The sequence below is a fragment of the Mustela lutreola genome, chromosome 18 (assembly GCF_030435805.1).
Source record: "Mustela lutreola isolate mMusLut2 chromosome 18, mMusLut2.pri, whole genome shotgun sequence".
In the NCBI taxonomy this organism is placed as follows: domain Eukaryota; kingdom Metazoa; phylum Chordata; class Mammalia; order Carnivora; family Mustelidae; genus Mustela; species Mustela lutreola.
This window is the reverse complement of record NC_081307.1, coordinates 8,362,105-8,386,457: the sequence shown is the minus strand read 5'-3', so window position 1 is coordinate 8,386,457 and position 24,353 is coordinate 8,362,105. Positions and strand designations below refer to the sequence as shown.

The window sequence follows — 24,353 nt, the reverse complement described above, 5'->3', positions numbered from 1 at the left end:
TGCATTTCATTATTTCTCCTCAGTTTCTTGCAGCCTTTAACAGTTCCTTAGTCCTTGCGTGTCTTTAAGACCAGACACTATGTAAATATTAATCCGGGATTCTGTTGAATATTCCTCAGTGAATGTGTGACTTTTTCTCATGATTAGACTGATGCTATGCATATTTTGTCAGAATACCAGAGAAATGAGTCCTCATTGCATCATCTCATGGCAGTCATGATGTGGATGTCTTATGATTGATCATGTTGACCATGGTCATCTGGTTAAGGTGGTTTCTGTGTCTTTCTCTGTCTTATCCTTTGTAGTTAATAAATAGCTTGAGGAAAGATGCTTTGAGCTTTGGAGATAACCTTGTTTATAAAGTTTTGCTCTAATATCCTTCGGTGGATCTTTTCTTCAATTTTTTTTTTTTTTTTTTTAAAGATTCTGTTTATTTGAGAGATTGAGAGAGAGAGCACAAATGATGGGGAGGGGGAGCAGAGGGAGAGGGAGAAGCAGACTCTGAGTTGAACAGGGAGCCTGCCACGGGACTCGATCCCAGGACCCCAAGATCGTGACCTGAACCAAAGGCAGATAGATGCCCAGCTGACTGAGCCCCCCAGATGCTCCTGCAACAATTATTAGTGTGTTGTGCTTGTCTGACGATTTTATATTTCTTTCTTCCTGTCTCCACTTATTATTTAATCAATTTTTACTTTTATCAGTGTGAACTCAGATATTTATTTTATTCCATCGGGATATACTTTATCTAGTAGCTCAAATTATTCCTGCTTTGGCCATTGGGAGCTTCTTCAGGTTAGTTCCTGTGTTTTGTTTTGTTTTTTTTTAAGATTTTATTTATTTATTTGACAGGCAGAGATTACAAGTAGGCAGAGAGGCAGGCAGAGAGAGAGAGGAGGAAGCAGGCTCCCCACTGAGCAGAGAGCCCGACGCGGGGCTCGATCCCAGGACCCTGGGATCATGACCTGAGCCGAAGGCAGAGGCTTTAACCCACTGAGCCACCCAGGTGCCCCAGTTCCCGTGTTTTTTTGATAAGCCTCCTTTTTTGTTTGAATAGTACTTCCTTTACTTTCCAACATCACAAAATGTTCCTGGCTTACCTTGTCTTTTCCCTGCCCTAGGCCAAATATATCAGCCACTTGCTCCAAAGAGCCCTGGTTCCTTTGATTGGAGAATGAGATTTAGAAATGAAGACCTGAGTGTTCAGTATGCTCAGTTTTAGACCCCACCCAGTGGACAGGAGGAGACCGTATGTGTACCAGCTGACACATAAATATACAGGGCTCTACTGCGTTTGCACTGACGACTTGATTCTAGTCAAACACTCCCGGTTTGTGCCAGCCCTCCGTCTATCCTTATTGGTCACTTCTTTCTCCAACAGTGAGAAACCTGACTCTGACTGTCTATGGTGTACTCCCATATTTGTTCATTTCTAGTGTGCACATAAGTAGATTCAGAATTGGTAACCTCTATGAGAAACATTCGCTAGCTAGCTTACAGCAGTTACGTCCGGCTCTTCAGCTTTTAGCGTTGCAGCATCCTTTTGGGTTACTGTTAGATTAGTTCTCTTCTGCCCCACTTCCTTCAGGGTGATTGTGTGTCTCTTTTACAATAGTTAGGTTCATTTGTTAGTATTTTTCTGCTATTTTTAGGGTCTCCCACCTCTCGGAGAGAGAGTTTGTGTATGTGTTTCAGGGGAGTGAGTGTATGAAGGGTCTGTGAAACCTGACTGTGGTTCCAGGAGTTGTACAAAAAGGTTAACCCAGGGCGCCTGGGTGGCTCAGTTGGTTAAGCGTCTGCCTTCAGCTCATGTCATGATCCTGGGGTTCTAGGATCGAGACCTGTGTTGGGCTCCCTGCTCAGTGGGGAGTCTGCTTGTCCCTCTCCTCTGCCACTGCTCGTGTTCTCTGACTCACTCTCTCAGATAAATGAAATTTTTTTTTTTAAATATTTTATTTATTTATTTGACAGAGAGAGATCACAGAGGCAGGCAGAGAGAGAGAGGAGGAAGCAGGCTCCCTGCTGAGCAGAGAGCCCGATGCGGGACTCAATCCCAGGACCCTGAGATCATGACCTGAGCCGAAGGCAGCGGCTTAACCCACTGAGCCACCCAGGCGCCCCGATAAATGAAATTTTTAAAATATGTATATATAACCATTATACCATTATTATTCCTAACTAAGATGAATAATAATTCCTTAATGATCTAATACCCGGTCCATACTCATATTTCCATGGTTTAAAATATTCCTTTCAGTGGTCTCCTTGAATTAGATCTAAACAGGGCATATATTTACTGTATTTGAAATCCCATTATTTCTTGGTTTAATACTAAAAACGTTAACACTTGTAGGGGTACCTGCCTGGCTCAGTCGATAGAGCTTGTGACTTTTGATCTTGAGGTTGCAATTTCAAGTCCCATGTTGGGTGTAGAGATTACTTAAAAAAAAATCAAATCAAATTAGTTTTTTGCTAACACTTATATTGATGGTGGTCATTTCAAAGTGAAGTAATGTAATCCCATGTTGTAATGTCCATTATATGTGGATTGTTTGACTTCTGATAGTGACAAGCATACTTTGAAAGTAAGGAAGGCCAGCCAAGTAAGTGACTTCAGGGTTTAAAAAGTGAGGCTTGTCTTGTTTATATAACTATATAAATATAGTTATATATTTATATGTATGTGTGTGTGTATATATATATATATATATATAACTATATCTTGTTTATAACTATTATATATAATAGTTATAATTCCAGAAGGAGAAAAAAAGTGAGAACACTGACCTGTAATAGTTAATTATTTGTTAGAACTTAATATATAAAATAGCAATGACTGCTTGCTCTTTATGCTTTACAAAAATTAAATCTATAAATAAATAAATCTATAATAAATATAGATTTATAATAAATTATAATAATAATTATATATTTATAATTATATATAATAAATCTATAAGTCTGTATATAAATTTATAAATAAATCTATATTGTATCTATTAAGGTTTTTATTTTGAAATACCTTCAGATGTATAAAAAAATTGTGAGAATAGTACTGAACTTTTTTTTTTCTCCGAACCGTTTGAGAGTAAGTTGCCATGATGCCCTTTCATTTTGAGAACTTCATGGTGTATTTCTTATAAGCAAGGACATTCCAGTTATGTGTTAGTCATTTAGTGCTGCTTAGCAAATCACCATAAAACTTAGCAGTCTAAAACTTCAAATGTTCATTATCTCCCACAGATTCTGAGGTTTGGGAATCTGGGAGCACCTTAGCTATGTGACTTGGCTCAGGAGAATTCAGGCATCTGCAGTCAAGTTCTTAGCTGGGCCTATTAACAGTGAGGACTTGACAGAGGCTGGAGGACTTACTTCCAAGATGACTTACTTGTGTTACTTTGACAGGATGCCCTCAGATCCTCACCATGTGGGCCTCTCCATAGACTACTTATTTATCCTCATCCGTAGAAGCTAACTTCTCCCAATGCAAATGATCCAAGAGAGCAGTAGAGTTCGAGTATCTTCTGTGACCCAACTTTCAAGCCGGATAGTTGCTTCAGCTTTGTTCTGTTAGGAATGAGTCACTACGTTCAGCCCACACTCAGGTGGAGGGAAATTAGCCTCCACCTCTTCAAAGGAAGAATATCAAAGAGTTAGTAGATATTTTTTAAACTTTCATATTCTTGCAGAACCAGTATATAAACGTCAAAGACAGGAAATTAACACTAATTGCTACCATCTGATGAATTTAAGATCTTATTCAGGTTTCTCCAGTTGGTGCAATAATGCCATCGTAGCAAAGAATCCCGTTGAGAATCATTTGCTGCATTTAGCTGTCATATCTCCTAAGTCTTCAATCTGTAACAGTTTTTCTGTCTTTCTTAGACTTTGATGACCTGGAAGCTTTTGCAAATGAGAGGCCACTTGTTTTATAGAATATCCCGCAATTTGGGGCGCCTGGGTGGCTCAGTGGGTTAAGCCGCTGCCTTCGGCTCAGGTCATGATCTCAGCGTCCTGGGATCGAGCCCCGCATCGGGCTCTCTGCTCCACAGGGAGCCTGCTTCCCTTTCTCTCTCTCTCTGCCTGCCTCTCTGTCTACTTGTGATCTCTGTCTGTCAAATAAATAAATAAAATCTTAAAAAAAAAAAAAAAAAAAAAAAAAAAAGAATATCCCGCAATTTGAGTTTGTCTGGTTGAAATCTGAAGATTTGATTCAGTTCTGCATCTTTGACAGAAATATTAAAATGATGCTATGTTCTGCATGTTGCATCCTGTCAGGTGGTGCCTGATTTTAATTTGCCTCATTACCAATGATGTCGCTTTGATCATTTGGCTAACATGGTATCTGCCAGGTTTATCCACTGAAAAGTTGCTTCCTCCCTCCCCCGCATGTAATTAGTAAGTGTTTTAGGAGGGAGGTACATTATTTACTGTCCTATCCTGGACACTTGCCTTGCTCAGTCCCCACCTAATGGCTTTAGGGCTGAATTGCCCAGAAAGGGGTAAGGGAAGAAGTATTTGAGAAGGTAGAATTTGCCGAATACCTAAGAAAGTCCCATTAAACAGGATGTATTTAATTTAAGGAAGTTATCATTGCTTGGGACAGGAGCCATTGTGGTCCATGTAACAGAAAGACTGTGGGGCCAAGAATTTTCAGTCAGCCGTGCCACACTGAGCTGTGGTGTGGTCACGAACAGTCACAGGATCGGCTGCTCCATCTCAGAGTCTTGTCTACCTACCTACCTACCTGGGAAGGTACTTTGTAAATCGTAAAGACCTTTATAAAAGCTATAGCTAATCTAAATTTTGTGCTTCCTCCAATAGAACTCAGGCTTTTAGTGTCATAAACAGTTTCAAATGCTTTTTCCTCATTGAAGTCTTAATTGGATCTGTGATGTTTCTACATTGATAAAATCAAACCTACATCACTTGAAAATACTCTTCTATCTTCTGTCATTTTTTTTTCTTCATTTCCAAGTCACAATATCCCCTCCTATTGATTTAGATTGTCCCCTTATCTTACATAAGCCTCATAGTAAAGTTTCAAACCATACACAAAGGTGGAAAGATGAATATAATGAATCTTTGTATACTTTTCACCCAGATTTAACAGTTATCAAGTTTTTGCCATATTTGTTTTATCTGTTTATTTTTGTGACTCTCTTTTTCTGAATTTTTAAGAAGTAAATCTCACCCTATATACTCTAAAAAAAATACGCATTTCTAAAAGATAGGGGTGTTTTCTTTCTCTCACAACCACAATGCTTTTATCATACTTAACAAAATAGATCATTTCTTGCCATCATCCGAATTCAGTCCATAATCAGATTTCCTTGATTGTGTCAGATACCTTTTTTCCTCTCCCCCACAAAATGCTTATTAATTAAAAGAAAATAGTGACTTCATAGTGGAGAAGCCAGTGAGGCACCCCACTAGTTAGGTGATCAAAGTGTAACATAGGCATTTTGACATCATGTGTTCCCTGATACTGTCCACTGAGAGATACAGCATTATTGACCTCACTGATATTCCTGACGAGAAAGCCAACCTGTGCTTCAGCAGGAGAAAACATCAGACAGACCTAACCGAGGGGCATTCTACAAAGGAAAGTGACCAGTACTCTTCAAAATGTCATGGTCATGAAAGACTTGAACTGTCCCAGATTGGAGGAAACTAAGGACACACAACAACCAAATGAAATGTGGGATGTTGGATTAGAGCCTGGAACAGAAAAAGGATATTATTTGGATAATTGGCTTAATTTGAAGATGATCTATAGATTACTTAATAGCATTCTATCAAGGCTAATTTTCTGGTTTTGATAATTGTGTTATAGCCATAGATGGTGTTAACATTCGGGGAAGCTGAATGGAGGACATAGGAGGAATGTATACTATTCTTTAAAATCTAAAATTCTTTCAAAATCAAATATCAAGTTTATTAAAGGATGGCTTATTTAGGGGCACCTGGCAGGCTCAGTAGGTAGAGCATGCAACTTGATTCCAGAGTTGTGAGTTCAAGCCCCACATTGGGTGGAAAACTTCATTTAAAAAGAAAAAAAAAAAAAAAAAAAGATGGTTTGGGGCGCCTGGGTGGCTCAGTGGGTTAAGTCTCCACCTTCAGCTCAGGTCATGATCCCAGGTCCTGGGATCGAGCCCCACATCCCCCGCATTGGGTTCTCTACTCCGCAGGGAGCCTGTTTCCCACCCCCATGCCTGCTCTCTGCCTATCTTTCTGCCTACTTGTGATCTATTTCTCTCTGTCAAAAAAAAAAAAAAATCTTTTTTTTAAAGTTAAAAAAAAAAAAAAAAAAAAGATGGCTTCTACAAATCAGGCTCCAGGCACATTATAATTGGTTTGTTATATTTTAGGGAATAGACAGCATTATTAATTTTAACCTGTTAACTTAAATATCATTTGGTAGAAACTAAATTACCTGACCACTTCCTTCCCATTTTTTTCCTCTTGCCTTCAGCCATAACTTACATTGAGATTTTGAAATTCCTGAACTAATACTTCAGATTCCTGACCTGTTATTTCTAATTTTTTACTTTGTTCTACTAGAGTATAGGAGACTCTGGTTTTGGGGGCAGTTGTCTCCAAGTGCCTCCAGTAAGTTACAGACCTTTGTTTTCATCTTCGTACTGCAGCTCCCCAGCTGAAGATCTCCGATGACCGACTCACTGTGATTGGAGAGAAGGGTTACTCCATGGTCCGGGCTTCTCACGGGGTTCGGAAAGGTGCCTGGTACTTTGAAATCACAGTGGATGAGATGCCTCCAGACACTGCTGCCAGACTGGGCTGGTCTCAGCCCTTAGGTAAGTGAGAGCTGCTGTGTGGGCATTGCAGCAGGCAGAGACAGACCATCTGCATGAGCTTTGTGACTTTTCACCTTATTGGATAAGAGGCATAAAATTCGCTTCCTGAACGATTGGGTGGTTTGCAATTTTGTAACAAAACAAAAACTAAAATGAGAAGGAGTACAATTTTTTCTTCCAGCAAACCGGGGTTGATTCGCCATCTTTTGACTTCCCGTTTGTCTTTATTGGGACAGGTAACCTTCAAGCTCCCTTAGGTTATGATAAATTTAGCTATTCATGGCGGAGCAAAAAAGGAACCAAGTTCCACCAGTCAATTGGCAAACACTACTCTTCTGGCTATGGACAGGGAGACGTCCTAGGATTCTATATCAATCTTCCGGAAGACACAGAAACAGCCAAGTCACTTCCTGATACTTATAAAGATAAGGTGAGTTTGTCCTCTTGAGAGATTCCCGGGTTTGAAGACCTGTGGCTGCCAATGAATGCTGCAGCAGTGGCCTGAGTGGTTTTTGTAATACCGACATACCATTCCCATGTTTTTCTCACTTTTTGTTACAAAAATGTTTAGACAGAGTTGAAAGAGTTTTAAAGTCCATGTCCAAATACCCATCACCTAGATTCTGCCATTGACCTGTTATTTGTTCATTCCTCTACCCACCCATCTGTCCGTCCATTTTGTTTCAATGCACTTCAGAGAATGCTAGCCATCAATATACCGCACCCCTGCCCATGTATTTCAGGATTCGTGTTGTTAGCTAGAGTTCAGCCTTTATTTAGTTTTTACCTTTGATATAAGACTTACATAAAATGAAATGTACAAAAATAAGTGTATATTCACTGAGTTTTGAGTTTGGCCTAAAGGAGACATTAGAATCTTACCACCCCAGAAGTTCCCTCATGCTCTTTCCTAATCATTCCCAACTCCCATCCCTATAGAGCCAACCACTGTCTTGAAATACTTATTCCCTGTCGTAATTTTATTCCATTAGGTTTTTGTTTTGTTTTGTTTTGTTTTTTAATTTTTTTTTAATTTATTTTCAGCATAACAGTATTCATTGTTTTTGTACCACACCCAGTGCTCCATGTAATCTGTGCCCTCTATAATACCCACCACCTGGTACCCCGACCTCCCACCCATTAGGTTTTTTTTTTTAAAGATTTTATTTATTTATTTGACAGACAGAGATCACAAGTAGGCAGAGAGGCAGGCAGAGAGAGAGGAGGAAGCAGGCTCCCTGCCAAGCAGAGAGCCCGATGCGGGACCCAATCCGAGGACCCTGAGATCATGACCTGAGCCGAAGGCAGAGGCTTAACCCACTGAGCCACCCAGGCACCCCTATTCCATTAGTCTTGTTTGTTCTTAAACTTAAGTAAATGGAACCATGCACTATGTCATCTTTTGAATCTGGCTTTTATTGTTTGGCATAATGCTTTTGAGATTCTTTTATGTTTTTGCATGTATCCATAGCTTGTTTCCTTTAATCGTAGAGTAGTATTCCATTGTATGAATACACCACAGTGTGTTTATCCATTTTCCTGTTTTTTTAAAAAAAATATTTTTAAATTCCAGTATAAATAACATACAGTGTTACATTTGTTTTAAGTGTATGATAGGGTTATTCAGCAATTCCATCTATTACTCAGTGCTCATCATGATAAGTGTACTTATAATCCCCTTCACATATTTTACACTCCCCCCACCCACCTCCCCTAAGGTAACTACCAGTTTGTTCTCTACCATTGAGTCTGGTTTTTTGTCTTTTCTTTGTTGTGTTTCTTAAATTCCATATATGAGGGAAATCGTATATTTGTCTTTTTCTGACTTAATTCACTTAGAATTATGCTCTCTAGCTCCATCCATGTAAATGGCAATGGCTGAGTAATGTCCCACTGTGTATACACCATATCTTTATCCATTCATTCATCTGTAGATGGAGACAGGTTACTTCCATAATTTGGCTATTGTAAATAATGTAAATAAACATAGGGATGCATATATTTTTTTGAATTGGTGTTTTTTATTCTTTGGGTAAATACCCAGTTAATGGAATTACTAGATCAGATTATTCCATTTTCCTATGGATGGAGACTTGAGCTATTTCAAGTTGGGGCTATTATGAATAAAGGTGATGTGAACTTTCTTGTACAAATGTTTTTTGGTTTTTTTTAAAGATTTTATTTATTTATTTGACAGAGACAGAGCAAGAGAGGAACACAAGCAGGGGGAGTGGGAGAGGGAGAAGTAGGCTTCCTACTGAGCAGGGAAGCAATTGCTGGACTCTTTCCACCAATGTATGATAATTGTAGTTGCTTCACATCCTTGTCAGCATTTTTGTTGTCTGTCAGCTTAATTTTAGCCTTTTTGGTGTCCCCGTGTAGTTTAAATTAGCATTTCTTTGATGACTAATGATATTCTGTAGGTTTTCATGTGCCGATTAGCCATCTATTTTCTTTTGTAACGTTTCTCTTCAAATATTTCACCTTTAAAAAAAAAAAAAGGATAACCATATATATATATATATATATATATGGTTATCCTTTTATTGAGTTATAGAGGGTTTTTTAATATATATATTGGATTACACTTCTTGGTTAGAAGTGGCTTTTTTTTTTTTTTTTTTAAGGTTTTATTTGAGAAAGAAGATAGAGAGTACGAGCTAGGGAAGAAAGGAAGAAGCAGGCTCCCTGCTCAGGTCTCAATCCCAGGACCCTGACTTGAGCCAGAAGTAGATGTTTAACCAGCTGAGCCACCCAGGCACCCCTAGAAGTGGCTTTTTAAAAAATATTTTTGGGGGCACTTGGGTGGCCCAGTTGCATCGACTCTTGATCTCAGCTCGGGTCTTGATCTCAGGATCGTGAGTTGAAGCCATATGCAGGACGGGAAGCCTACTTAAAAAGTAACATTTTTTTCCCCTCCTAGTCTGTGACTAATTTATTTCTTAAAGGTGTCTTCTGATGAAATGAAGTTTCTAATTTTTATGAAATCTATCAAATTTTTCTTTTACAGTTATATTTGTTTTGGGGCTCTCTGTTCCATTGATCTCTTTGTTGACTTTTATGCCATACCACACTGTCTTGATTATTGCAGCTTTAGAGTAAATTTTTAAATTGGGTATTATCAGTCCTCTTGCTTCTTTGTGTTTTTGTCTGGTGTGTGTGTGTGTGTGTGTGTGTGTGTGTGTGTGTGTGTGTGTTTAATTTTGAAGATACTAGTATATACCTAGACTTTCTAGAAGGATATACAAGGACACTGGAACAGAGATTGCTTTTGGCAAAGGGAAACTTGAGTGTTGAGGGACATGGTGAGAGGAGTGAGAGATACTCTTCATTTTACGTTCTGGTAGATCTCTTGAAATTTTTTTTCTTACTGTGTTTAATGTATGTATGTGCTAAGAGATTCAAATTTTAAAAAAATTAATATCATCTATTTCCCTGGGAGTGAATAGTTGGGCTCTTGGGAACTGCAAAGAATGGATGACCCAGAGACCACCTATGGGAGAAGCAGGTAGGGAACTCGGATGAAAGGAAGTAGCCCTTGAAAAATGTTTTTATAGAATAAGAGATTTTAAGCTCAGTAAACTTACTTCTTTCACTGAGATTATTGAGGGGAAGAAACCTTGAATTAGTTTTAGTTTAATGGGTATTTTTATTGTGGTGAAAGTGTGTATATGTATGTTTCCTCATAAATTTTAGTAAAGATCTTTTTTGAAATGTTTAACAACTATGTGCTATCTGGTACTTTTAAGAACCACGTAGTTGTTTAAAATCTAGCAAAGCTAACCCTACATAGATTTTTAATATCTGTTGCAGAACATAAGGACTCCGTGCTATTTGTGTGATTCTGGCTTTTTTTTTTTTTTTTTTTTAATTTCATGATGATGTAGCTGATGCTTCAATGTTCCTTTTTTTCCCCTTTCTTTCTTGGTTTTCAAGGCTTTGATAAAGTTCAAGAGTTATTTGTATTTTGAGGAAAAAGACTTTGTGGATAAAGCAGAGAAGAGCTTAAAGCAGACTCCCCATAGTGAGGTGAGTCATGGTCATAAAAATGTCAGAACTAGAAGACTTTGAAGATTGGGACCAACTTCCTAATTATTAAAATAAGGAAAATGAGGCCCAAAGGGGCAGCAGAGCGAGCTCCCTCTCCTGCCTGCTGTGCTTATGCTCTTCCTGTGGTACCGTGCTGCTGCTCTCAGGGTTCTTTTAGGGACAGTCTACAGAGAAAGGGGTAGAAACAGCAACCTACTGAGGAAATCTACAAGCGATTGAGGAAGCGAGTCAAAGATATTTATTCTTCTCAGAGGAAGGATCAAGCACAGAGGGAGGAACACCAGAACAGGAGAGGATGTTGCTGTGTGACCCAGAGGCGGAGGAGCTGTCATGGTTCATTCAGGGTCCTCTAGAACTTTCTCTACTTCCTGTTCCAAGGTTGATGGAAACACGTCTGCCCAAAGTCCTAGTGTAAATAAAGGCTGGCATGACTGGACCAGCCACAGGGGACGAAAATAGGAAAAGGGCGGAAGAAATTTTTGAGTGGGAGACATTTCTCCATAAAAATTCTGCAAAACATCCTGGGACAGTAATAGAGGCGAATGTAGGAGAAAATAAAGTAGGGCTCCAGTTGTCTTTAGGGAGAAAATGTAAAGGGAAACAGTTAATAGGTCTAAGGATAATACAACCAGATAATCCAGCCTGAGAGAATAGCGCTCTTGCTGGGAAGAACAGGCAGAGAAAGTTACTTCAGAAAAAGCCTTTTCTGAAGTCCATAGATAGTGGTTGAGAGAGAATATTTAGAATAATTTCAAAAGCAAAAGGACAAAGAAAATGAGGATTCTGAAACTCAGAAGATCTGAAGAGATTTTCAAAGGAGAAATACAGAAGCGAGAGGGAAGGGGGCAAATGAATAAGTTCACGAGGGTGTGGTTCCAAGGAATTGGTGGAAAACAAAATTCATTTTTATAAATACAGTGTAACGAATAATACAGAGTCGAATAGTTTGGTATAAGTAATAGTTTGGTATAAGTATAGGAATCCAGAAAGCAAATAAACCTGAAGACCAACTAGATTAGTGCATGTGAATATGCTCTGAAAAACCTGGAAGTCCTCTATAAATGTAAGACACTGTTGTTGCTGCGCAAGCTACATGCTGTTCATGGAAGACATTATTAGCAGCATGGTGACAGCACTGCTAAAGGGTTCAAGTGAGTTCCTTTTCAGTTTGTTTGTTCCGTTGTTAAATTCTGAAGTAAAACCATGGTTTTTGTTTCAGATAATATTTTATAAAAACGGTGTCAATCAAGGTGTGGCCTACAAAGATATTTTTGAGGGGGTTTATTTTCCGGCCATCTCACTGTATAAGAGTTGCACGGTATGTATCCTCTGTTCATCCTGTGAACACGACTTGAAGGAAATAGGTGAATCATAGTATTGGAAGAGCCATTGATGGGAGTTCTAGAAAGAAGTCTAAGTAGCCTGAATGAGATGGAAATACGTTCCTGCTGTGACAGTTCCAAAAACAGTTGGGTGTCTTAGGAAGTATTTGCTTGGATAGATACAAGATTGTGCAGTTAGTGGGCCCCATACTTTTCTTTTGAATGTACTGTGTGGCGAATGTTATTGTTCAGTGTAAGGCATATGCAGTATATACATACATCAGTCAGCTTGGTGTTATAGGTCATGGTGACCTACCACCATTGACTATTAACTGTTGGTTACTTCATACACTGTGCTGTTTGTGTTTGTTTTGTTTTGTTTTGTTTTTAATATGATCCAGTGTGAAGGGGACTCTCATCAGATCCTTTTAGGTTTTTGTGGTTGTTTTAAGTGGTTTGAAAAGGTAATCTGGAAGTTTCCTTGTATTTTTAGTCTCTCAGTAACCACCATTTAAGTAGAATAAGGAAATCTTTAGGTTATAAACAGAACTCAACAAAAGTCTGTTTTAGTTATCTAATTTTCGATGGACATTAGGGTGTTGACCACTTTTAGCAATGGTAATCTGTTTCATTTGTTCCACTGCACCCTGAATGTCATAGCTACATTTAAAAAGTTCCTGTGTCACATTAAATTTTTTCACTCTTTTCTTCTGTGTTTTCATGTCTGTCTGAATCAAACTGTCACAGGTTTCCATTAACTTTGGACCATGCTTCAAGTATCCTCCAAAGGATCTCACTTACCGCCCTGTGAGTAACAGTCACGACGCAATCTCAGTATCTCTGTTACTTCTCGTTGTCACTGTTCTCATCACCTCATTTCTGTTTCTTGTCCTTCCCACAGATGAGTGACATGGGCTGGGGCGCTGTGGTAGAACATACTCTGGCTGATGTCTTATATCATGTGGAAACAGAGGTGGATGGGAGGCGCAGCCCGCCATGGGAACCCTGACCAGGTCCCTCTTTCTTTGCAGCTGTGGACTTTCTGGGGAATAAATTGGGGAGGGGGATCTGTTTTTTTGGTTTTTTTTTTTTTAACTATTGCAAACATTCTTCCAAAGATACTGCAGCACAGAGCCTCTCCTGTTAGCAAGCGAAAAGTGGGGGTGAGACCGGCAGAGACTGCCTGCCCTACAACACTTCGCCCACTTCTGGTGACTGCTTCTATTTTGTGTGCCATATGCCAGCAGCTGCTGACCCTCGGATCCCATGCGCTCCCTGTGAAACTGGTGCTGTACAATGTATCCCACCAACTGGGACTTGATACCTTGCTGTATTTTCTACCGAATGAATAATCTTGTCCAAGTAGCTAACTTATTTAAAGACATTTCTTTTTGTGATGTTGAGTTCATCCTATCTGATTTGCAAGGAAGTAATTGGCTTGAATCTGAGAACACCTGAAATCTGTGGCTGTACATTCCAGATCTAAAAGGTCTTTCCTTTTGATGTGGGTTTTTATTCATTTTGAAATATTTTTGAACACTGGGGTCTCTGGAACTACTAGGTCTGTAGAACTGTAATTGTGAAAAAAAAAAAAAAAACTTGCTTGCAGCTTTTTAGAAGTTCTTCCCAAATAAAACTGGTCTTCAAGTGTGTGTGGCACTTTGCTTCCCTTTCACATTGGATTCCTCTTGGGACTGGGGTAGCAAGGTAGGCAGTCTGAGGAACGGTGGTCAGAACTGGGAAGACAGGCACGTTTCTGACTCGATCCCAAGCCCTATTCTCCTGCTTCCAGTCTTTCCAGCCAACCCAGCTATGGTCTTTATCCTGTGAAATCGGAATATCAAGGAGGTGAACAAGAATTTAAAAGGGTTCATGGGGGAATGCCTGGGTGGCTCAGTGACTTAAGTGGCTGGCTCTTGATTTCAGCTCATGATCTCAGGGTCCCAGGATTGCGCCCCGCATCGGGCTCTGCGCTCAGTGGGGAGTCCGCTTGGGATATTCTCTCTCTCTCTCTCCATCAAATAAATAAATAAAATCTTGAAGGAAGGAAAGAAAGAAAAGAAGAAAGAAGTGAAGGGGGAAGAAAGAAATTTCCCAAATCTCAAGTGACTATTGGTGTCTTAACACAGTAGCTTTGAGCAATGTCCACAATAGCCAAACTGTGGCAACGGGATGCCCTTCAGCAGATGAAAGGATAAAAATTTGGTCCATATATACAATGGAATAGTACTCAGCCATCAGAAAGGATAAATACCCAACTTTTCCATTAACATGGTTGGGGCTGGAGGAGATTATACTAAGAGAATGTCAATTATCATATGGTTTCCCTTATTTGTGGAACATAAGGAATAGCAAGGAGGATATTAGAAGAAGGAAGGGGGAAATGAAGTGGGGGGGAATCGGGGTGGGAGGCAAACCATGAGAGACTACGGACTCCAAGAAATAGGATTTTCAAGGGGAGGGGTGGGGGATGGGTTAGCCCGGTGATGGGTGTTAAGGAAGGCATGGATTGCATGAGCACTGGGTGTTCAGCACAAACAACGAATCATAGAACACTACATCAAAAATTAATATATGGTACTGTATGGTGACATAACCATTAGAAACCAAAAAAAGAACACGGTAGCTTTGGCTAATATATTTGTCTCCTAACAAACCATCCAGGCTGTTTTGGCCATTTTGCATCTTTTCACAGAAGACCTAACAGTCAGTATGATTGTAGGCTAAAGACTCAGTCTATCACCACTGAACACCTACCTATTCATTCCTGGCTGGTCTTAAAGGGCAGACTTGGTTATAAAGCTGGATGATCAGAGATGGAAGAACTCAGAGAATGAGGGTAGTGTTCTTTTTTTTTTCCTTGCTCACTTTTTATTAACATAAAATGTATTAGTTGCCCCTGGAGTACAAGTCTGAATCATTAGGCTTACATATTTCACAGCACTCACCATAGCACATACCCTCCCCAATGGCCATCACCCAGCCACCCTATTCCTACCCCCCCATACCTCCCAGCAGCCCTCAGTTTGTTTTGTGAGATTGAGAGTCTCTTATGGTCTGTCTCCCTCCCAATCCCATCTTGTTTCGTTTTTCCCTCCCTACCCTCCACAGCCCCCAACCCTGCCTCTTAAATTCCTCATATCAGAAAGATCCTATGAAAAATGTCTTTATCTAATTGACTTATTTCACTCAGCATAATACCCTCTAGTTCCATCCATATCGTTGCAAATGGCAAGATTTCATTTCTTTTGATGGCTGCATAGTATTCCATTGTGTATAAACACCACCTCTTCTTTATCCATTCATCTGTTGATGGACATCTAGATTCTTTCCATAGTTTGGCTATTGTGGACATTGTTGCTATAAACATTCAGGTGCATGTGCCCCTTCAGAGCACTACATTTGGATATTTAGTGTAGTTATCCAGTAATGTGATTCCTGGGTTGTATTATAGCTCTAGTTTTCAACTGAGGGTAGTATTCATTAGGGAAGCTGGAGGTAAATTCTTTGTAATATAAATTACCACGTTACTTGTACACCCACTTTCCATTTAAATGATAAAATTTTTGTACATCGGATTTTCATAGATCAGAGGTTGCAGAAGTAATGATTTTGCCCATTTATATTTAAAAGCATGTGTGTTTCGAGGTTCATTTGGAGAGCTCATAGAATCCCCACTCTTCACGGAGACCTCTAAGCAGATCATCACTGACAACTTAATTTTATTCCAATGTAAAATTAAACAAGTGGGAAAATATCTCCCAGTCCCCTCAAAGACACAGTTGCTTGGTTTGAAGAAGGCAAATTACAATCAAGCTCAAAACTTCACTGGTATGTGGTAAAATGCCATTGTTTTGCTTTCAGCCTGTTCTTTTTTGAAACCAGAGTGTATATTGCTTCACACATCTTTAAACATCTTTAAACAATCATTTTCGCTTAGCTGGGAGTGGATGATAATTCTGTTCTAGAAATACTTCTACAACTATGCCCTCTCATTCTGAAGCTCCCAGATAGATAAACAATAATTGTGTGTGTGAGTTTTATTTTTATTTATTTGACAGAGAGAGAGTGAGAACAGGAACACAAGCAGAGGGAGAAGCAGGCTTCCCGCAGAGCAGAGAGCCTGATGTGGAACTCGATCCCAGGACCCTGGGATCACGACCTGAGCCGAAGGCAGACGCTTAACGGACTGAGCCACCCAGGCGCCCCAACAGTAATGTGATCTATGCTAAAAATAGACCACTCTAGGAAATGATCAGAATAAATAATAAAAAATGCTTTTCTGAGCTGTAAAATTTTAATAGCTCAATAAATATCAGCACTCCCACTCCTGCTAAACTCTTTAATAAATAAGCTAGGGCTCTATTTCCAAATGCTTTAAATCAGCAATGCTATTAGAACCAGAATCGAAAAGCTTCAGGTGGTAAGGGTTGGATTTGCACCTTCCCTACACACATTAGCAACGTGATCTCATCCCAGTTTATATCTTTAAAGCAAAAGTTCTCTGAATCTTGGAAGGGGAGTTGGCTATCACCATAGCACCTCTTTTTAGCCATCTCTCCTGGAGATTGTAAAACACTGACCTGTTAATGGCAGAAAGTGGCAGCCCTGAACCAGGCTGGAAGCTGATATAATTAGCTCTGAACTAAAGATTCAGTTCCCTTTTCAGATCTCAACATTCTCTTCAGGGAAAATAATAAGATTTGTTTCTGTTCAACTTTGTCATTCATTCTCTCATATTTGGTCCTGCCCTGTCTGTTTTTAAGATTTTATTTATTTATGAACAGAGAGATGGAGAGCACAGGTAGGCAGAGCAGCAGGCAGAGGAGCTGAGCAGGGAGCCCAATGCGGGACTCCATCCCAGGACCCTGGGATTATGACCTGAGCCGAAGACAGATGCTTAACCAACTGAGCCACCCAGGCGTCCCTCTGTTCTATCTTTTAAGTCAGTAAATAAAAATCCTCAGTCAGAATCCTCTTCCAGTACTCATCCATCAGCCACCAGTTCTAGAGTTCTTTCAAGAATTGATTTAGGTTTGTCCTTATCATGGAAATTAAACCCTTATGAAAGATCCTGATAACAGATTTTAAATAATTGAGTGACCTAAGTGCCCAGTAGTTTTTCCTTCTAGTGAGCTATGGGATCTAGTTTCATTAAAATCTTTGTCCAGCTTCTGCTCAGGTCATGAACTGGGGGTCTGCTTATCCTTCTTCCTATGGCCCTCTCCCCCGCTTGTGCTCTCTCTGTCTCTCTTTCAAATAACATCTTTAAAAAAAAAAAAAAAAAACCAAAAAACCTTTGTCCAGGACTCCTTTATCAAAAAGTTGCAGTTTACTAGAATGATTTTTTTAAAAAGAATTTTTAAACAAACAGGTAGAGACTGAAGTTTTTGTGTCGGTTATGAGTCTTTATTCTGACTGGTGCTCATGGGAAAAATAGGAGAATGGAATTAATTAGTTTTCTGCATTTTTTCAATCAAGAAAACCTAGACTACATTTCTTGAGGGCACCTGCTGTGGGGAGTTGCTGATCTTTGGTGCTGCTTGCTACTTATTTGGTAGAGGAGCAGAGGGTTGCTGGAGTCCCTTTTGTCAAACCCCGCTGCATCCACACACATGGCCTATGAGGAATGGAGCTCATGAGCCCATAAAACACAAGGCCCCAGTCATTGTGTTTAGCACCCTCGCACCCTGTATCAGTACCATTTTAAAGATGTTTTTAATAGAAGTGTAAGGGCCCAAAAAGAAGTCTTACAAATATTTGGGGTCCCTTAACCTTCATTTCGCAGCTAATCCCCGAATGAAGTTAGAAAGCTCTTTCTCTTAAAAAGCCTTGTCCCCATTTTCTTAGTTGTAAAATTTGACCAATCAGAGTCCCAGTATCCTACTGGAAATACACTCCCACCCCATCCCACAGTCCCAGATGAAGATCTTAGACTTGTAGGCTTCTAGCAGAGATCTTCCCGATGAGCGTGCAAGCCAGTGCAGCTAAGGACAGTTGGAAGAAGCAGGCTGGTCCTTAACACCTGGCTTCAGGAGCAGGGCTGGACTCCAGGTGCTTGCGCAGGTGGTTGGCAAAATCCACCTGAGTCTGTGATAAGACCTGGTTGATGATGGTCTTTGGCAGCCATCCCTAGAGAAGAAGAAGAATTAGGCCATCTCATGGGTAATGTTCCACTGTAGAAACCTCTGTATCCTATCACAAACATGAGTTGCTTAGGGCTTGGTCTTCCAGCTCTGTTTATGGGCGTGACCTTGGGGTCGACCAGGAAGACTGCATTACTGCCCTGCTGTCCCGACAGTGTAAGAAGCACAGAACGGCTCTCATCCCAGCTGTGTGACGCTGAGCTAGCGACCATATCTTGTGGGGCCTACGTTTCTTCTTTCCAAATTGATAACTGCAGAGTTGAAATGCGACACAAGAGGTAAAAGGGAGAGAAGCTATTACAGGCTTTTGAGATGATGGAATAACAGGTCATTGCTCAAGCCCCTTCCCTCCAACAGCCTGTCTAAAAACGGAAGAGGGTTTTTCCCGTTCCTTTTGGGGTAATGTGGGAGGGTGAGAGCCAGTTTTCCTCCCCACCACCTGCACACTGAGCTCTCTTGTACCCCTCACCTTGAGGTCAATGCTGAGCAGCCAGGTGAGTTTGGTCTTGGAGGGACTTTCAGCCAGGGGATGGAGCACCATGCACGTGGGACCATGCTCACCTCTGGCAAATGAAGAGAGAAGTCAAGTCAGGAGGACCGTGCAGAATTCTTTATGCTGACCGGTTCTACTAGCCACACTTCCCTATTACCTTGCCTTTTCCCAATCTCAGAAATATTGTTTGCCAAGGGTGATATGTAAAGGTTGGCATGGTTGCCAGATCATCAGAACACATGTTGGGTGGACCTGGAGCCTGGCAGCCTCCCGTGGTGCCTTTAAGTTGCTGATGCCAGAGAAAGTGTCCAGGGCAGTGGCTGGTGCCCCTGGAAAATGGGGGTAGCAGCTGTGTTCTGAGTAATATGGATTACATTTTGATCACCAGTAGGGTTGTACCTGAACACACCAGCTAAACCTCAACCCTAAGTGTTCTAGAAAATTATTTAGGTGCTTAAATTTCCTGGGAAGTTCGGGACAAAGTGGCTATGTGGGGCCAAACTTGTCTTCCTCCCCTGCTATGGAAAAATAATATTTCCATGTAACAGGAAGCTGAAGGTAGAGATCAAGGCCTGGTTTCTTGGAGCTGAGGATTCATCACACACTTGGCGGTGCATCCCACAAGCCTATGTTCCAAGAGGGATTGCAAGTATTACCTGATGACACCTTTCTGCTCGGGCATCTCCCCAAAATGTGTGGCCATGCCAGCCAGCACACAGGTGGACCCGCGGCGCTTGGCACAACGCACGCTCACGAAATCACGGGGCCCCACCAGGTTTCCTGCTGCTTCTGCAGCCAACTCGTGGGTGATGACTGTGTCCTTTCCAATCCTCTGCAGGACCTAGTAGGCCACAGGGAGTCAGAGTTACCACTCACCCAGTGCTGGGGCAAAGGCACCACTCACAGCTTGTAGCTTCTTTGCGTAGCTTTCTGACTGAGCTCCCAGGGTTCCGGCCCTACCCTCCCACTTCCCCCCACCCCCAAATCTGGACTCTCCTCACCTTGATCTCCTTGACATTCGGGTTCCATTCTCCCATTGCCTCCATGTGTTCCACGAGCTCTTCATAGAGCCTCTCCATGGGCTGGTCCACCACCACCTCCAGCCGGAACACCTTGCCCACATCTGGGACCACTTTACTCAGCACTTTGTCCCCGTTCGTCTGTCAGAGACAAAAGAGGAGGTTCAGGAAAAAGGTCAGAGAAAAATATCTCTCGCTTAAGGCCCACAGACCGTCAAGGCAGGCAAGGCAGGAAAGAAGTCTGAGCTAAGCATGAAGAAGCCTAACAGCACTTCTGATTAAGACGGTAATCTTTCTTGCTGCGAGCCTCGAACATCTGCTAAAGCCTTGAGAGGTAACCTGCCCGCTCCTGGACCCTCTTTTCTTAGTGGTAAGTTTTGATGGGCGTAGGCAGGTCCAACTGAAAAGGCTCTGCTTGACTCAGAAGCACAAAGCTGCTGAGCGAGACAAACCTGGGAGTGGGAGAGCCTGGTCCACAACCAGCTAATCACACGCACCCAATGTCGGGTGGGAGCTTAAAAGAGGTTTTCAGGGGCACCTGGGTGTCTCAGTGGGTTAAAGCCTCTGCCTTTGTCTCAGGTTATGATCCCGGGATCCTGGGATCGAGCCCCGCATCGGGCTCTCTGCTTGGCGAGGAGCTTGCCTCCCCCTTTCTTTCTCTGCCTGCCTCTCTGCCTGCTTGTGGTATCTGTCAAATAAATAAAAATTTAAAAAAAAAAAAAAAAAGAGAGATGTTCAGTCCAATACCTTATTTTACAACGGAAGGCTGTAGGCCCAGAGACCCTTAGCCTTAGGCCATTGCGGGGCCTGCATCTCAGATTTCCTGACTCCCAAACCAGGAGTCTGCTAACTCAGAACTTGAAGAAGGAGTGGGTTTACCTGAACTTAGGGCAACAGGCAGCATAGAAGTTTCTGGAAGACGGCAGAGCCACCAGAGTCTCAGTAGAGCCCCTGGCCTTGAACACATGCCTATTACCGGTTCCCTGTCAGGATGCAGTGCTCAGGAGCCCAGAAACCCAGAAGGCCTCGGGCCATCTGTATTCTCGTGCAGTTCCTTTGTGGCTGAACCCAGATGAGCCCTGCAGGTTGATCAGCCCCAACATCACGCCCTGGCCCCGGCACTTCTGACCCAGGCTGGTGCAGGCCTCTAACACATGCAGAACTCCCACTGCATGGTCTCTGCCAGATGCGGCGTACGATGTGTTTGGAAGGTAACAAAGGATCCCAGAACAGTGTTTCCCAAACTCGAGTCTCCAGGATGTCTCTGAGGGGCCAGGGAGTATCTGAGGATGTATTCTTGGGAAAGGAGAATTTTCAGATTAAAACCACCTGCTGCATGAGAAAGGCATCCTGAGGCCTTAAGGATGGCAGTGGAACGGTGAGGAGCGTGGGTTCCTCCAGGCCCACACTTACCTGCTGGTTCTCTTTCTTCCAGCCCTCCTGGTTGCTGAGGATGCCCAAGGCCTTCTGCATGGCCTCCTCGCCCTGCCGGATATAGGCCAGCTCCTGGTCGCTGTAGAGGGTGTCTTCCAGCCGTGAACCTGTACACAGCCAAGGAGAGCCCTAGCTTGCTCGGCTTCCCTGGCCTCCCCCACCCACGGCTTCCATCCCTTCCATCTGGATCTGCTCATTCCTCTGAAGAGCCAAGGCCAAAGACAGAGGGTCCCCTCTGCAGGTGAAGTTAAACACGAAGCTGCAGCCAACAGGGGGTCTGGCCTTGAGGAACTCCAGGAAATCTCAAAGTGAGTGAGAAAGGCCAGCTTAGGGTTAGGGGAAGGTGAGGGTGCTGGAGGGAATTTGCCGCTGGCAGGAGCCTAAAGCCTCAGCACTTACCAAGCAGAGAGCTCCGGCGCCGAACCTGGCTGATCCACGCACCCGGGGTCGGGCCCCCCAGTGCCCTCCGGTTCAGCTCCTGGCCAATGGCCAGCACAGCTTGCTGCCTCAGCCCTGCAGAGAGGGGAGCAAATTGTTGCCTAGGATCGAGAAACGCCCTTAGGGAGGGACCACTGGGTTCCTTGCCACAGATGAGGAAACACTGGGAGAGGGAGGTGACTTGCTCAGGAACACAGATCCCTAATGGGGACCTAAATTAGTGCCAGGTTGACTCCCTGTCCAGGGCCCTTACTCTGGCAGCCAGGCTGCATCCGGGGGCCAGAGTCAACCTTCCCTCTGGGCTGGGCTGGCCAGGCCTCATCCTGCCTGGACTGGGGGAGGGGGGGGGTTGGGTTGGTTACCGGAGCCGAAAGAAGCTTCGTCTAACTAGAAAAAATCTGCTGCAGGAGGAGAATCAAAGACCCCCCCATCCCCTGTAGTCTGTGTTGCTGTGAGCAGCTGGGGTCCTTTGCAGGAGTAACTGCTCAATATGTCCTTGGGGTTGAGCACGGTGAGTTTGGGGTTGAGCATGGTGAGCTGAGCGGTGAGGCTTGTTGGTCTAGGGCTGGCGCAGGGATTCCAAGCACAGCTTCCATGGAAACAGAAGCCCGCTCCACCCGGTGTAATTGGGAAGCACTTTAAGTTGGTCTGTGCACCCTTCAACAACTGCAGGGGATTGACTCAGATAACCCTAGGTCTTGATTAGCTCTATAAAATCAGACTTGGGTAACCAGTTCTGCCTCCTCTTTGTACAATCTAACCAGACTTCCAGCTTTCCACTTTCTCTCTTCACTTTGCTCTTCTCTGCATGGGCTTCCCAGAACTGCTCGCTGGACTCAAGGCTCACTCCCACCCCTGCACTGTGGCTCAGTCCTTCCTGGTATCCTTGGGGCCAATCCAGGCAAAGTCAGAAGAGCTCAGGAAAGATTGGAGCCCTGGAGAGAAGGGCAGAAGTGACAGACTCTGGGAGGGACACAGGCGTCTTAGAATCCAGCCCAGCTGTTCCTGGGAAACAGGGCGGTCCAGAAGGAAAGAGACCTGTGCAGGTTCCCCCAACTGGAGGCCCAAGTGGGATCAGCGCCTGAGCAGCCGGCTCCCTCCCCCACTCCCAGTCGCACACAACCACACTGCCCGAGTGCTCTGGGTCAGCACGGGGCCACCCCAGAGGCCAGGGAGCTCACCCTTCATGTTGTGCAAGTGTCTGTAGGAGCTCCCAGCACATAGCTTGAATGTGGCCAGAAGCATGGTGTCCAGGCAGTGGGGAGAGGCAGGGGCGCGGTGCTGTGGCCCCTGCTGCTGTTGCCTCGGCTTCTCCTGCCTCCACTGAGGCTGTCAAGGTCTGCCTCTAGGTCCTGCAGCTGTGGCTGGGGACCAGCCAAGGGTTCTGCGTCTTAAATGCCCCCCAGCTGAAGGCTGTACTTCATCATCCGGAGATAAAAAAAAGCCACCGCTCGCTGTGCGAAGGAAGGGGTCAAGGGTAGAGGGATTGCCTCACACTGTGGTTTTGGCCACTTGCGGGGAGCCTGAAGGAGGGTGCAGAGACAGGAGCCCAGAGGCGGGTGCCGAAGGAGCAGTGGATGGAGCAAGGAGAAAAAGCAGCCGCTGAGGTCAAGGCCCTTTGGAAGAAAGCACACACTATCTGACTGGGTTTCAAAGAGCATGTGGGTGTACTGTTTAAAATGCAGGTTTCTGGGGGTGCCTGGGGGGCTCAGTTAAGCATCTGCCCGCGGCTTAGGTCAGGATTCTGGGGTCCTGTGCTCAGTGTGGAGTCTGCTTCTCCCTCTCCTTCTCCCGCTCTTACTCACGCTTTCTCCATCTTTGTCAAATAAATAAACAAAATATTTTTTTAAAGATCTATTTATTTATGACAAAGAGCACAAACGGGAAGCAGCAGGCAGAGGGAGAGGGAGAAGCGGGCTCCCCACTGAGCAGGGAGCTTGATGTGGGGCTTGATCCCAGGACCCTGAGAGCCAAAGGCAGATGCTTAACTGACTGAGCCACCCAGCTACCCCAATAAACAAAATATTTTTTAAAAATAGAAAAATAAAATGCAGATTTTTGGCCCTCAGCCTCAGAAACTCTTTAGTTTAACAGGTCTAGAATTGAGGCCCTAAAGCTTGTATTTAATAAAAATTCCCAGGTGGTTGCTACACAGGTATCCTGTGAACTGCATGGTACTCATTGAGAAGCATTGCCCTGGTCTCTAACAAACTCTTTTCCCTTTAATATTGAACTTAAGGGGGCACCTGGGTGGCTCTGTCGGTTGAATCTTGAGTGTCTGCCTTTGGCTCGGATCATGGTCTTGGGGTCCTGAGATGGAGCCCCACATCGGGCTCCCTGCTCCGCGGAGAGCCTGCTGCTCCCTCTCCTGTCTGCTCATGCTCTCTGTAGCTATTTCCGTCTCTCTCCTTCAAATCAATAAATAAGTAAAATCTTTAAAAAAGAAAAAAAGATTGAACTTGAGGTTGCTTTTTAAGCGAGATTCACCCAGCAAGAATATTGGGGGTCAAGAGAATCACACTACGTGGCCCCTGGCCCAGGGCCTGCCTTCTTTGTGAGAAAGTTCTGGTGGACGGGAGGTGGCAGGTAGGGGAGGCGTCCGAGGTGGGGAGCAGTCGCAGAAGCCCACTGGC

General features: G+C 43.2%; 2 protein-coding genes across 10 annotated transcripts in view; one reads left to right on the top strand and one right to left on the bottom strand.

The window, feature by feature from the left end:
• Window positions 1-13,842, top strand: part of ASH2L (ASH2 like, histone lysine methyltransferase complex subunit) — a 29,556-nt gene extending 15,714 nt beyond the window's left edge. For 8 of the 9 annotated variants that reach the window (XM_059155797.1, XM_059155798.1, XM_059155795.1 and 5 more), the window contains 6 exons: window positions 6,651-6,818; window positions 7,055-7,248; window positions 10,755-10,847; window positions 12,088-12,186; window positions 12,938-12,997; window positions 13,092-13,842. In XM_059155797.1, coding sequence (XP_059011780.1) covers window positions 6,651-6,818; window positions 7,055-7,248; window positions 10,755-10,847; window positions 12,088-12,186; window positions 12,938-12,997; window positions 13,092-13,199 — 722 coding nt within the window. In that variant the 3' untranslated portion in view covers window positions 13,200-13,842. The remainder of the gene's footprint in view (window positions 1-6,650; window positions 6,819-7,054; window positions 7,249-10,754; window positions 10,848-12,087; window positions 12,187-12,937; window positions 12,998-13,091) is intronic. The other variant, XM_059155796.1, reaches the window with a different exon arrangement.
• A 1,471-nt stretch (window positions 13,843-15,313) lies between these two features.
• Window positions 15,314-23,139, bottom strand: STAR (steroidogenic acute regulatory protein). The gene is made up of 7 exons (XM_059156257.1): window positions 22,902-23,139; window positions 21,682-21,795; window positions 21,262-21,389; window positions 19,831-19,989; window positions 19,486-19,670; window positions 18,806-18,899; window positions 15,314-18,322 (listed from the first exon to the last, which is right to left on the bottom strand). Exons 1-7 carry the CDS (start codon window positions 22,963-22,965, stop codon window positions 18,209-18,211), a joined length of 858 nt encoding a protein of 285 aa, XP_059012240.1. The 5' UTR covers window positions 22,966-23,139; the 3' UTR covers window positions 15,314-18,208.
• Between the last annotated feature and the right edge of the window lie 1,214 nt (window positions 23,140-24,353).

Coding starts and splice junctions, on each gene's coding strand:
- STAR (XM_059156257.1), bottom strand. CDS start 22,965: ATGCTTCTGGCCACATTCAAGCTATGTGCTGGGAGCTCCTACAGACAC. Junction 21,796..22,901: donor ACACTTGCACAACATGAAGG/GTGAGCTCCCTG, acceptor CCCTCTCTGCAG/GGCTGAGGCAGCAAGCTGTG. Junction 18,323..18,805: donor TGCTCAGCATTGACCTCAAG/GTGAGGGGTACA, acceptor CTTCTTCTCTAG/GGATGGCTGCCAAAGACCAT.